The sequence below is a fragment of the Symphalangus syndactylus genome, chromosome 9 (genome assembly GCF_028878055.3).
Source record: "Symphalangus syndactylus isolate Jambi chromosome 9, NHGRI_mSymSyn1-v2.1_pri, whole genome shotgun sequence".
In the NCBI taxonomy this organism is placed as follows: Eukaryota; Metazoa; Chordata; class Mammalia; order Primates; family Hylobatidae; genus Symphalangus; species Symphalangus syndactylus.
In genome coordinates this window covers 30,573,900-30,586,996 of record NC_072431.2, presented here as the reverse complement: position 1 = coordinate 30,586,996, position 13,097 = coordinate 30,573,900, and the positions used below count along the sequence as shown (strand labels likewise).

The 13,097-nt window shown below is 53.3% G+C and overlaps 2 protein-coding genes across 12 annotated transcripts in view; one reads left to right on the top strand and one right to left on the bottom strand.

The window, feature by feature from the left end:
* THTPA (thiamine triphosphatase) overlaps positions 1 to 13,097 on the top strand; it is a 47,511-nt gene that overhangs the window by 14,139 nt on the left and 20,275 nt on the right. The gene's annotated exons all lie outside the window — the stretch shown is intronic.
* Positions 1 to 13,097, bottom strand: part of ZFHX2 (zinc finger homeobox 2) — a 35,372-nt gene that overhangs the window by 5,889 nt on the left and 16,386 nt on the right. For 5 of the 11 annotated variants that reach the window (XM_063609354.1, XM_055291763.2, XM_063609357.1 and 2 more), the window contains 7 exons: positions 6,478 to 8,570; positions 5,760 to 6,277; positions 4,675 to 4,915; positions 3,319 to 3,393; positions 2,910 to 2,968; positions 818 to 1,018; positions 97 to 223 (listed from right to left, as the gene is read on the bottom strand). In XM_063609354.1, coding sequence (XP_063465424.1) covers positions 97 to 223; positions 818 to 1,018; positions 2,910 to 2,968; positions 3,319 to 3,393; positions 4,675 to 4,915; positions 5,760 to 6,277; positions 6,478 to 8,521 — 3,265 coding nt within the window. In that variant the 5' untranslated portion in view covers positions 8,522 to 8,570. Of the gene's footprint in view, positions 1 to 96; positions 224 to 817; positions 1,019 to 2,897; positions 2,969 to 3,318; positions 3,394 to 4,674; positions 4,916 to 5,759; positions 6,278 to 6,477; positions 8,571 to 11,201; positions 12,502 to 13,097 lie in introns of all 11 variants that reach the window. The other 6 variants (XM_063609353.1, XM_063609355.1, XM_063609356.1 and 3 more) reach the window with 2 other exon arrangements.

The window sequence follows — 13,097 nt, the reverse complement described above, 5'->3', positions numbered from 1 at the left end:
GGGCAGTTGACCTTGGCCTCAGTCATCTTCAGACCCTGTTGGCCCATGGAGGCCCCTTTCTTGGTACCTTGGGAGGTTTGCTGTTCCATTCCTTACCTGCTGCCTGGTCTCTGCTCGGTGTAGGCTCTGGCCCACGAGTGGGGGGTTCTTGGCCATCATCCAGAGGGCTTAATGTGGGTCCAGATAGCACTTTGGTTGTAAATGTCATTTCTACAGTTGTAGCCTGCAATGGGAAAAAGGCTAGTGGCTTCACCACCACCCCCCACTGCCCCTGCGCCACTCCTGACCCATCTGCCCTACACCTGTACTTGTGCCGAGATCCCTTTCCACAGATCCAACCTCCTGTCTGAACAAACCTCCACCTAATTGCTGCTTTTGCTACAGATGAGAGAGCCTGGGCTGCTGCCTCTCCTATCTGGCTTCCTCTTTCCTCAAGCCAGAAGTCATCGTTCTTTGAGGCTACTTGGTCTGGCAGGCTGGTACCTGCTGTTCAACAACTCTTCTCAGAACTTAGTGGAGGTGAAACAGAAGCCTCTGCCTCATCTCTAAGTAGAGGCAGCTAGACAAGCTCGGTTCTGAGTCTCCCTCTCTAAAATCCAACTTCAAATCCATGAAATGCTGCTTTTGTCACCAACACATGCACTTGCCTGAATACTCCTGCCTCTTCCTCCCCTCCTGGACGGCCCTAACAAGGCCTTGTTGGACCATCCTCACCCAGCCAACACACACACTTGCCTGAATGCCCCTGCCTCTTCCTCCCCTCCTGCATAGCCCTAATAAGGTCTCATTGTACCATCCTCACCCAGCCTGTACTCACTACAAGCAGCAGCTTCTCAACGCACTCGGGCACCACGTTGTGAAGGTGGCTAAGGTGGAAGTGCAGGGCAGGCCGGCCCATCAGCTGTTCCTGGCACAGTGGGCATCTGTACTTGGGCTGCATTGCGTGCTGGGAGAGCGTATGAGCCCTCACCTGGCTGGACTCTGGGCTCATGAAGCTGCAGTATGGGCAGCAGTATACCTGGAGGGTACATATGGGCAGTGGAGGAAGTGTCAGGGAAGGATGGGACCCACTATCACATAGTCCTTTGGATGCAGCACTGGCCCCCACTCTTTTTTTTTTTTTTTTTTTTTTTTTAGATGGAGTCTGGCTCTGTCACCCAGGCCGGAGTGCAGTGGCGTGATCTTGGCTCACTGCAACCTCTGCCTTCCAGGTTCAAGCGATTCTCCTGCCCTCAGCCTCCCAAGCAGCTGGGATTACAGGCGTGTGCCACCACGCCCAGCTAATTTTTGTATTTTTTAGTAGAGACAGGGTTTTGCCACATTGGCCAGGCTGGTCTTGAACTCCTGACCCCAGGTGATCTACTCATCTTGGCTTCCCAAAGTGCTGGGATTACAGGCGTGCGCCACCACGCTTGGCCTCTCACTCCTAATTTAAGAGGAACTAGCCAGATAGGAAGGCATTACAGCAGACCCAGCCTCCAGCCACAGTCCTGAGAGCTGGCTCCTCCCTACTTTCCCTTGGATTGGGACAAAGGCCTAGCTTAGGCTGCTACCTTGCACTCCTTTGTCTGGCCCTCTTCCACCATCCTGGCCTTTTCTTGGTGTGTCTTTCCCAGTCTTTGCTGCCTGCCTCAACTCTCCAGCTAACAGATGGCTGTGTACCTACTGCCCCCATCTTCAATTTAGTTTTCTTCTCTTATCTATCCTATCTTGCCGTGTCTTCTCTGTGAAATGGTTCCATTTCCTCTGGGCATTTTCTGGACCCAGAGGCTCCCTTGTCCCTGCCCACTCTGCCTCTGTGAACTGTCACCTGAAGAGGGGCCCTACCTGTCTGCTCAGAAGCCAGCTCATCCTCCCTCAGGCTCAGCAGCTCCCACCTTATTTTCCATCTTTCTTTTTCCTTCTTCTTTTTCCTAATGTGAATAAACACCACAGCTCCCCCAGTGGCCCAGGAAAATCCTGGCCCAGCCCTCTCAGCACATTCTCAGCCACACTTCCAGAGGGGTGAGGCTGCCAGAGGTCCCACCATCACCTGACTGCCAGACCTGCCCAGCCTAAATCCAGGCTGGCACCAGTGGCACAGGCCTGTGTGTCAGGGAGGGGATGACCATAAAGGAATGGGACCCAGATGCTCATCTTAATGCACCTAGCCCCTGAAGCAGACATCCGGAAGAGGTCTGTTGGCAGGAGCAGGAGTTAGGAAGAAAAGATGCTGAGGACATAAGGCATTACTTCAGCTTGCAGTAATGCAGTAACACTGCGTATTGCAATAACAATAAATGTTACATATTGTAGTCCAGTTTGGAGAGCTGTGAGGCACAGGATGGCATCTCAAACCAGAGGCTGGGAATCCCCTCAGAACACAGAGCTGCCATTCCTGGATGCTGCCTAGGTCTGAGTCCTGGGGATTTAGAGATTTGTGGCACATGCTGTCAGCGTGAATCATTTGGTTGGTGCCTCTACCCTTAGTAAGGGGATGCCAGGACAGTTCCATCCAGACTCAGGGCGTTTTGTAGGATAGGAACACCGGTGTCTTGTCTTTCTGCTCCTAACTGAGGGATAAAGAGCTGGGCAGTAGCTGGTTGTTTGCTTTTGCCTTTCTCCTCCCCTCCTTCCAGCATGTACCCCCACTCTTTCCTACTCTCAGCACAATTCCTTTATTCATCTTTCCCTCAAGTTCCTGCTGTCTCCCTCCTATCATCTCCCTCTGTGCTTGACCCTGCTGGGCCAGCTGTGCCCCTCAAAGTGCTGAAACATGTGGAACTGGATCTGGGTGGAATTTCTTAACTGTGCTATTCTGAGTGAAATAAGTCAAAGCATGACAAAATTAGGTCTGCCTTTAGAATATGAGCAGATCTCAGTAAAGCCAGGCCCCCACTTCAGCTCTTCCCAGTTACCCCAGTTCTGACCGTGGTCTGGTTGGCACTGTCTCTGGAAGGGCCAGTCTTGTTTTCTGTCTCTTCTGAAGCTGAGGATGAAAGAAGAGGAGATTAAGGAACACTGACAGCCCTCAAGATGATTTGTAGCAGAGAGCTTCCAGGGTAGGGAGTTGGGCACTAGGGAAAGGGCAGGAAACTCAGTAGATAGGTGAGGCTTGGCAAGGGCTGACTCCGGGTCAGTAGGATGGTCAGGTCTGAGTTCTCAAAGAGGGCGGAAGTGCTTAGCCTCTCGTGGCTCAGCCTCCCTTCCCCCGATGAGCCCTTTCTTTAATCAGTTTTGCTCCTTGAGCACAGACATTGCTGGGCTCCTGGATTACTGCAAGGTCCCATAAGCATCTCAGAATGTAGGAGGACTGGGGGAAAGGGAGGGAAAACTCACCCAATTGTTCTGTCTTGTTCTGGGCATCTTTCTCAGGGGTAGGTGGCTCAGCTAAGGGGGTGACAGGAGCCTTCCCTGTGTAGGATGGGGGGAGAGTCAGCTTAATGAGGTGGCATCAGGGAAGGGAGGACATAGGACAGAGGAAGCAGGACAAGCAGCCAGTCAATGAAGGAGAAAATGGATGGATCAATCAGCAGGCAGGAGAGTATGAAAAGCCAACAAAAAGAAACACACACACAGAAGATAGAGGGAAAATTATAGTATTAGAACTGGTAGGGCCTAAGAGATCATTTTATGAGAGTCCAGCTCCTGTCCTTTTATAGAAGTCCAGCAGTAGACAGCAGGAACAAGACCAAACTCAGCTCCCTGTCTTAAATGACCCAGGAAGTGGGGAGCCCCAGAAATGTAGTGGGAGGGACACTGAAGAAGGAAGCCTCGGCTGAATGGAAGCAGCTGCTGCGGTGGGCAGGAAGTGGCAGGTCTAGCTGGAAGAGGAGATTACCACTCAAGTAAGAATTGACAGATGTGTAGGAATTTATTTTCGGTGGCAGCCTAATTAAAGTGTTAAAGTTCCTTAACTCCATTCAGCCCTGCGCCAGGATCGTTAGCTATTGATCTGGGCCCCTCCGGCACTTAACTCCAGCCAGCATATTGGCAATTCAATTAGCACCAGTCAATGCTGCGTGTTCCTGGCTCCTGCTGCCCATGCCCTCGCCCTTGCCCACCACTGGCTCTGCAAAGCCCGACGCCCATGCCCACCTCTGGCAGCCCCTTGCAGGCTCTTCTCCTGCACCCTCTGGATCAATGGTGCCTGGCTGGCTGTTCCTGGCCTCTGCTGGTACAACCTCAGCTGCCTAAGGGTGACTCTAAGCCCAGCCTTAGGGCTGAAGACCTCCTAGGAGACAGGAAGAGGCTGGGAAGCTTGTCAGGGGCCTCTTCCCATCCCTGCTGCCTTTGGATCATGCCCACAGCTCCTATCTCCTTCCAAGAAGCCCTGGCCCAGCACAAAACAAGTTCTCTCTCCTTCCTGCCCAGCTCCAGCCTGCCACCCTCCAGCATTACTAGGACACTAGTCACTACTCAGAATCACTGCATGGTTCCTCTTCACCCTCTTCCTATTCTATGTCATCTACCCAGCAAAGCCCCTGCCCTTCTTTGCCCCTCCACTCAAGGTAGCCTCCACAGTGCCTGACACGCTCATTCTGTCTTATCCCTTCACAGCTTCTTCCCATTTAGTATAGGTGGCCCACAGGCCCGCTTCTCCTTCCTTGTATCTCTGACTCCGCAGCCCCCGTGCTCCCCACATCCTGCTGCCCTCCCTGCCCAGCTCTTATTCTCCAGTCCCCTCTTCCTCACCAGGAGTCCGGAGCTGCCTGTGGCTGAAGCTCAGGATGCTCTGAAGAGCTGCGAGTCCTTCCTCAGCAGTTGGGCCATTCTGTAGCAGCTGCAGACGCCTCTGGGCCTGGGCATCGCGGTGGGCAGGTGTGCGCAGGTGTTGCAGCACAGCCAAGCGGGAGGGTGTCTCCCACGCACACAACAGGCAGTGGTATAGCCCCAGCTCTGCCCCTGCCTCTGCTCCCTCCATGTCCAGCAGAAACTAGAACCATGGGAAGAGGCTGGCTCAGGCCCAGAAGGGACATGCCAGATCTCAGGGGACATTTTTTTTTTTTTTTCTAGAGAGAGTCTTGCTCTGTTGTCCAGGCTGGAGTGCAGTGGCACGATCTCTACTCACTGCAGCCGCTACCTCCTGGGTTCAGTGACTCTCATGCCTCAGCCTCCCAAGTAGCTGGGATTACAGGCATGCGCACCACACCCGGCTAATTTTTGTATTTTTAGTAGAGATGGGGTTTCACCATGTTGGCCAGGCTGGTCTCAAACTCCTGACTTCAAGTGATCCTCCCGCCTCGGCCTCCCAAAGTGCCAGGACTACCGGTGTGAGCCACCGCACCTAGCCTCAGGGGACTTCTTTGCCTCCCCTAAGGGAGACTGACTAGCAGCAGCCCCCTCCCCACCCCTCGCTTCCTCCTCCTGAAACCACCCCCTTTCCCTCCTATGGCCACCTAAGTATTATTGCTTGCTCTCCCCAACCCTTTCTCTTTCTCCTACCACTCCTGGACTCCCTCCCAGCATGCAAATGGAGTCTGGTTCCATCCTCTTGAACCTCTGGTGACATGACAAACTGAGCTGACACCACCTCTCCCTCCAGGGCCAAACACCAGAAGAGCTGAATAAAGTGTTTCACTTGTCAGAGTTTACTATCCTTTGGTCTCTTTCTCCATGTCTGTCACTTTGTCACCCTGGTACATACGTTGTTACCTGGTGCATACTTTCCTTTTTCTCCATTTGTCACCCAGGGTTTTTCTATCACTTTCTTATTCTGCATCTCCTCCCTCCATCCCCATTCCCTTCTCTTCCAATGGCCCTTCCTGACCCAGCCTCACCTTATAGATTTGGCTGTTTTCTTTGTGGGCTGCACCCCTGGCATGCAGCTGCATCTTCTCCTTGCTGTTGGACTCAAAGTCACAGATGTTGCAGCGCAGGTGTAACGGGGAGACAGACCCATAAGGAGCCCCATCTCCCAGGGACACTGGGGAAGGGGTGCCCATGGCTCCACCCCCCTCCCGCAGGTGGGCTGCCAGCTGGTACTTCTGAGCATGTTTGTCAGTCTTGAGGTGGAGTTGGAAGTTGGCCTTGAGCTGGGTGCCATAGCAGCAAAGCTTGCAGCGGTGGGTGTCACCAGCCACCTCCTTCCATTCAGCTTCCGGGAGGCTGCGGCCTATGCTGCAGTGGTAGAGCAGCAGCTCCAGGCTGTCTGTGCTGAAGGCCTGGCACACTAGGCAGCGGAACACCTTCAGGGACGGGCTGTCGTCTGGGGGTGGTGAGGTGGGCAGGCTGTCGGATGAGGAACCCAGGAGCTGACTTGGAGGCAGGTGGGCATCAGGGGATAGGCTTCCAGGGGCTAGAGGACAGAGACAGATTAGTGGCCCAAGAAAGAAATGGGGCACGGTTGGTTCACTATGTGGGGAGGTGGGTTAATGACTAGGATAGTGCTCAGAGGGACTTATGGTTACCTAAGTGGGGAGTTGGTCCTTGGGAGAAAGCAAGGAATAAAGTTTGGCCCTGGGGAGGAGAGAAGAGGGAAGAAGCACAGAAGCTTACCGGATGTGGGGAACTTGTGGGCAGGTGCTCCTAGGTGGTGGAAACCATTGAGAAGCAGCTGGGCTTCCAGAGGCTTGTCTGGCCTCAGCCCCGGGCCAGGCAAGGGAGTCTGAGGCTGCCCTAGGGCCTGGGGCCCAAAGTACTGGAAGAGTTCAGGGGGGCTAGTGGGGGTAGCCCCTGGTGGGGGAGGAGGGCCTGGCCCCATCAATCCAGGTGGCAGGCCCAGTGGCAGCCCCTGGTGCAGCATTAGGACATTCTGCATGTGCTTCTCAGAGGTCATATGGATGCGCAGGTTGCGGGAGATGTTCGTCTCGTAGCTGCACACCTTGCACTGCCAGGATGATTTGGTCTTAGGCTCTTTGTCTCCCGCGGAGGGTGGGAGTGATGCCTCTGGTGGACTTCCCTGCCCACCAGGGCCCGCCTGGAAGCCCTGCAGGTTGGCCAGGTGCTTGTCAGACTGCATGTGGATGCTGAGATTGCCTTTGGTGGTTGTAGAGTAGTTGCAGACGTCGCAGCGGTAGGGTTTGTAGCCACAGTTGTAGCTCTCTCCACGAGCAAGGCGGGGATGGGCACCCCCAGCACTGCAGTAGCTGCAGTGACTGTTGCTCTCAGGGTGCTTCTCTCGCATGTGCACATCCAGGGTCTGCTGGTACTTGTAGTGCCAGTTGCACTTGGGACACTTGAGTGTCTTGCAAGAGTTGCGTGAGTGGAGCAGGGACATGTGGCTGGACAGGCTGAGGCCCTGGAAGGCTGCAGGGGCTGGGGTGTAGTCATCAGCTAGGCGATAGGGCTGGGGTGGGTCACTGGGGTCTTCAGGGGAGCCCAGTGGGGCAGGGAGAGTGCCCCCCTCCTTGGAGGTGGGTGAGCTTTGGTTGAGTGGGGGGCAGAGCCCTCCATCCTCTTCTTGCCCCTCAGGGAACCAATCTGGCCCTGCCTCGCCTGCTGCTACTGGCGATTCTTTGGCTTGGGTTGGGCTGGGGTCCCAGGTGGCTGTGGGTGGAGAGGATGGGCTGAGGGCCATGACTTCTTCATCCAGGAGGACAAGGGCCTGGACTTCTGCCTCAGGGGGGCCATCCTCTGTCTGGGCCACATTTGCCTCCATGTTCACTGTGCTGTTATTGTCAAGGGGTATGTCGGAAGAGGGGCGAGCAGGGAGTTTTGGTTCCAGAAAGCTTATGAGGGCCTTGCAGCCTTCATCTCCCTCCTGGAGCACAGCTGGGCTACCTGACAGGCCCTGATATTGGGCAGGGGTTAGCTTCACCCCATGAGACTGTGTGTGACCCATAAAGGCCTGGGGCTTGCTGAAACCCAGGCGGCACAGAAGGCAGAGCCAGAAGACTGCCACGTGGTTGCCCCCGCTGTTCCCCATGGGGCCATCTTTGGGATCTCCGGGTGGATTTGGAGCCAGCTGGTAGCTCCAGAAAGCTCCATGCCTTTCCTCACAGGCAGCCGGAGATGGTGCTGAGGTATCATGGGACAGAATTTGGTCAGAAGAGCTAAAGCCTTGGATTGGATCAAAGCCATGTTGGATGTGAAGGGCAGTGAGGTGTGAGGGGGATGGGTAGGCAAGGAAGGACAGATTGGGCTCTTCCTTGATGCCCACCTCACCCCAGGGGAAGCCCTTTGGTAACAGGAGTTCACTGCCATCTGGCAGGGACAGCTTGGCCGCTAGGTAGGCCTCACCTCCAGCTGTGAAGAATAAGTGGTTGCTTAGGTCCACGGGAGGGAGCCCTTCCTCCTCCTCCTCCTCCTGCTCCTTGTCCTTTTCCACTCCTGGGTCATTTGGTGGGAAGTGACTACAGTCAGGCCCTCCCTGGGGCTCCCCAATCTCCTTTGGTGGGACGAGGCCGCAGCTCGACTCCAGGGGCTGTCCCCCTGGCTCTGAGGACCTCATGTTCTCAGAGGTGGAGGAGGCAGCAGGGGGATCTTTGGTGACAGGATCAGAGGGGGTGCTGGAGGAGGAGGTGTCCGAAGGCAGGGATGGGGCATTGTGCCCAGGGGAGGGGGTGGTACCAGTGGTAGAGGCTGAGTTAAGGGTGGCCATGGTAGACGGAGGAGTGCTGGGGGCTCATGTCAGCGTGACAGCCAGTACCCTGTAGGGAGACAAGGAGAAAGCAGTGCTGTGAGGCCGCAGGGACCCCAGCTGGGCAGCTGGATCTCTGGATACTCCTGCCCCATCCTCTTCCCTGAACACCAGACTCAGACACCACTTTGCTAACCTGAAATTTCACTTAGTGTTTAACATGCTTCAAAACTTAATATGTCCAACATCAGAACTCTTCATTTTATTTATTTTATTTTATTAATTAATTAATTTTTTTTTGAGATGGAGTTTTGCTCTTGTTGCCCAGGCTGGAGTGCAATGGCAAGATCTCGGCTCACTGCAACCTCCACCTCCTGGGTTCAAGTGACTCTCCTGACTCAGCCTCCTGAGTAGCTGGGATTACAGGCATGTGCCACCACACCCGACTAATTTTGTATTTTTAGTAGAGATGTGGTTTCTCCATGTTGGTCAGGCTGGTCTCTAACTCCCGACCTCAAGTGATCCGCCGGCCTCGGCCTCCCAAAGTGCTGGGATTATAGGCGTGAGCTACCGCACCCAGCCTAGAACTCTTTATTTGTCCCCTGAACCTGCTCCTCCCCATCTTTCCTATCTCAAAAGTTGGTACCAACATTTATCCAGTGGCTTAGGCTAAAAACCCAAAGTTTTATCTTGCCCTCACCCACTGGACATATCCACTTCAACAGCAACCTCTAAAACATGTCAATCCCTCCATTTATCTCCTTCACTAACACCATCCTGGGGCCCGCTGAAATCTGGGCAGCACAGAAGGCAGGCCATTATCATCTCTCCTGGACTAACGCAACAGACGCCACGCTGGCCTCCCACTTCCACTACTGCCCGCTACAGTGTATTTTCTCTCCACCCAGCAGCCAGAATGGGGGCTTTAGTTCTTGCTCTATCTTTAGCACAGAAAACTGCCTGCCAGTCAGTGTCTTTTGAATGGCAGAATTCTAGGAAAGACCCTCAGATTTTCCATACCCTGACGAGGTAAATTCCCTAAGTCTTGCCAGAGATAGGGCATAATTGATTGCCCCTGGCATGCAGGCACCATGCTTCTCTCCAATGCCTTCCAGATCCAGCATCTCTGCAAGTGATCTCTAGTCACAGCATGTGGAACTGATGGGAACTTCTCTGGTCAGTTGAAAGATAACAGCTAATCTGTTGTCTCCTCTTTCTCCCGAAAGAGGTAACAAATAAGAAGTAATAGTAATAATATTACTAATAGTTATGTAGGTACATATACCATGGTCCTGGCACTATGTTAAATGCTTTATGTTAATCATCTCATTTAATCTCACAGCAACCTTATTTTACAGATAGGGCATCCAAGAAACAGAGAGGTTAAGTGAGCTACTGAGGGTCACACAGCTCCAAGATGGTGAAACTAGAAATGGACTGATGAGGCACTGCGTAAACTCCAAAGTTGTGGTCTAGACTCCTCCACCCAGCTAGACTGTCCCTCGAACACAATACAGGCAAAATGAGACTCCAAAGGACTAGAAATGAGGATTCCAGGCTGGGCATGGTGGGTCACATCTGTAATCTCAGCACTTTGGGAGGCCGAGGCGGGCAGATCACCTGAGGTCAGGAGTTTGAGACCAGCCTGGCCAACATGGTGAAACCCTGTCTCTACTAAAAATACAAAGAAATTAGTTGGGCATGGTGGCGCATGCCTGTAATCCCAGCTACTCAGGAGGCTGAGGCAGGAGAACAGCTTGAAACTGGGAGGCAGACATTGCACTGAGCCGGGACCGCGCCATTGTACTTCAGCCTGGGCAACAAGAACGAAACTCCGTCTCACCAAAAAAAAAAAAGAAAGAAAGAAATGAGGATTCCTGGGCTGCCTCCAGCTGAAAGAAGCGCTAAGGCTCCCATCCCTTTTTTTTTTTTTTTTTTTTTCTAAATCAGGAACCTCCCCCTCAAACTCACCAATTCCCATGCCTCTCCATCCTATACTTCCCCCAAGGTCCCAGTTGGCCCATCTACATCCTCTCTAGCTCTCGTGATTAAACTGGTAGTGCTTCAGGCCAGAGTGCTTCGCGTAAGGGGCGAAGGGCATGGCCTCTCTTTTCCTGGGCTACCTCTAACCCTCACCTTTAGATTTTTTGATTTGGAATGGGTCCTCAGTCTGGCCCCACCCAACCTGAAGGCCGCATTCTTGTTTCCCTCCTCCACCTGGGGGTCTAGCCAGGCATGAAGTCAGAGCCATTAAGGAATGCTGAGTGGAGTGGGATTAGCATGCTAATGAAAATGCAAATCAGCACCTGGGAAAGGGGTGGAAGGGATGGGGAGTTCGGGGAGTTGGAGAACCAAAAGGGAAGTGAAGGAATTGGACTGAGGGGAGCCGATTTCTCGATAACCAGAAAGCAGAAGCCCTCAAGTTGAGGGAGAAAGGTATTCCTCCTACAGAATCCATGGTGGGGGAGAGGGGTAAGGGTGCTGGTTTGTGAGGGTCTGTTATTCCATTGTCACCCACAGGGTGGGCCACACCGCCCTTCCACTACCCCACCTGGTGGGAATAACTGACTCTGGGCAAAAGGCCCTGACCTGGGCCCTGCCACCAAGGGCTATACACAGGTGGGTGCTCTCTCCCAGCTGGCCCAAGTGCTAGAGCTCATCCTCCCTACGCCTACCAGCTGTTTCCTGGCTCCTGACTCACCATGCTCGATCACAGCTCAGAGTAGGGCTAGGCAGACCTAAGCCCCAAATCCTGCAGTAACTCCCAGATCCTCTCTCAAAAACATCTGTTTCCTAGAACTGGAAAAAGACATAGCTGATTCCTAGCTAGAAACCAAAGGAGCTTAGCTTTTGGCTAGCTTGTAGGTGAGACTCCGATCGGCTGAGGGTAGGTTGGCAGCTATTTAAAATTGCAAATCTCTTCCCCACCTCCCAACCTAACCGTCCTCCTCTTTAGGAAAGAATTTCAATTGCAAATATATCTCTGCCTCAGTACATCCTCCCCCAACCCCAACTCCCCCTCCCCCTTTCTTCTCGGAGCTTCTCCCATCACCCACTATTACAAACCTTTAGCTGCAGCAATTATTTTTTCGCTTTTTTTCCCCTCATTGCATTTTCACTCCTCCATCTTTCCTTCCTTCCCTCTCTGAATCGCTAGGTCCCTTTCTTTGCCCTTCCTACCTTGAACTGGAGACACTGCAGAAACGGACAGGCCTAAGAGTCATCATCCTCCTGCCACCCCCAAGACCAGGATTCTTGCTCATCCTCAGACCCATCGCCATTCTTCCCTTTAGTTCCCGGCTTTCTTAAGGGCATCCCCTATCCCTGCGGACACATCTCAGATGTGGGTAAAGAGACAAGGCTAACCCTGAAAGGCCCTACATTGTTGCCTCTGAAGGAGGCAAGAGGAGGAAGGAGGAAGAGGATGGATCTGGTGTAGGGTGGAGGTTGGGGACAGTCCAGGAAAGACCTGGGTAGAGGCAAGGGCTGGGGGCCTCTGTGAAGGAGAGGTTTAGGGGAGACAGAGCAGGCAGTGGCGGTGGTGTGATTAGAGAGGAGATTGATGTGAAGGGGCGCCACAGACGGCAGAGAGAGTCAATAAAACGAGAGGATCACATTAGAGGCGACAGAGAGAGCTTTAAATTACAAGGCTGCTGCCACTGAGGGGGATGGGAGGAGGGAGGCCTGGAGCCAAGGGAGGGTGGAGAGTTCTGAGGGTGTAGTCATCCCCTGAGATGAATCTTGCAGCTCCAAAATGGCCCTTAGTCTCCAGAGTTCCCTGCTGCCTCTTCATTCTACCCTCCTCCCCTAATGCACTGTTTCCTCACAAGGCTGTGGAGGGGAGGAAGGTGAAGATGGAGAGAAAGGTGTGGAGAAATAGAAGACATTTTTTCCTTTTGGTATTGCCCTCTTCCTCTGTCCAGACCCAGGTCTCTGTTTCTCAGGATGAGAAAGGAAGGATGGAAGTGCTACTTTCAAGGCTCAGCCTGGGAGTTAATGCCCTACAAACAAAAAAATATATACAGTCATAATTACTGAGCTGCAAATATTCTTCCATGGGAGGTGGGAAGATACACATTAGGACCCAGAAAGCTGCCAAGAGAGAAATGTGATGAGACAGATAAGAGGCTCAGATGTAAAGTTGCAGAAACACAGGTGGAAAGCTGAAAAGGCAGGCCCTGACCGAGCAAGATGGGGGAAATAGTGACACTTAAGGACCGGAGAATTACAAGAGACAAAGGGCATGGGCAAAGGAAGGACCAAAAAATTGAAGTCTGAGAAAGTAGAGAATCTGCCGCTCACTGAAGAGGAGCCAGGTCGTGGATTCAGGCTGGCCGGCAGAACTGGAGGCAAAGCTGACCAGGGGTGCTTCCTCCCATCCCCCAGGAAGACCAGGACTCAGCTTGGTACAGCCCCCTCCCACCTCTGGCTGACCAAGAGAGGAAAAGAAACACTACTGCTCCCTAGTGGTTACAGAGGGAATATCACCAAGGAGTTGGCAGGACTAATGGGGCCTGACTGGCTTTTTCCTCCCTAACTCCCCTCCAAAAAACAAAACTCCTCCCTTTTCTCCAAACCCAACTCCATGGCAAAGGCT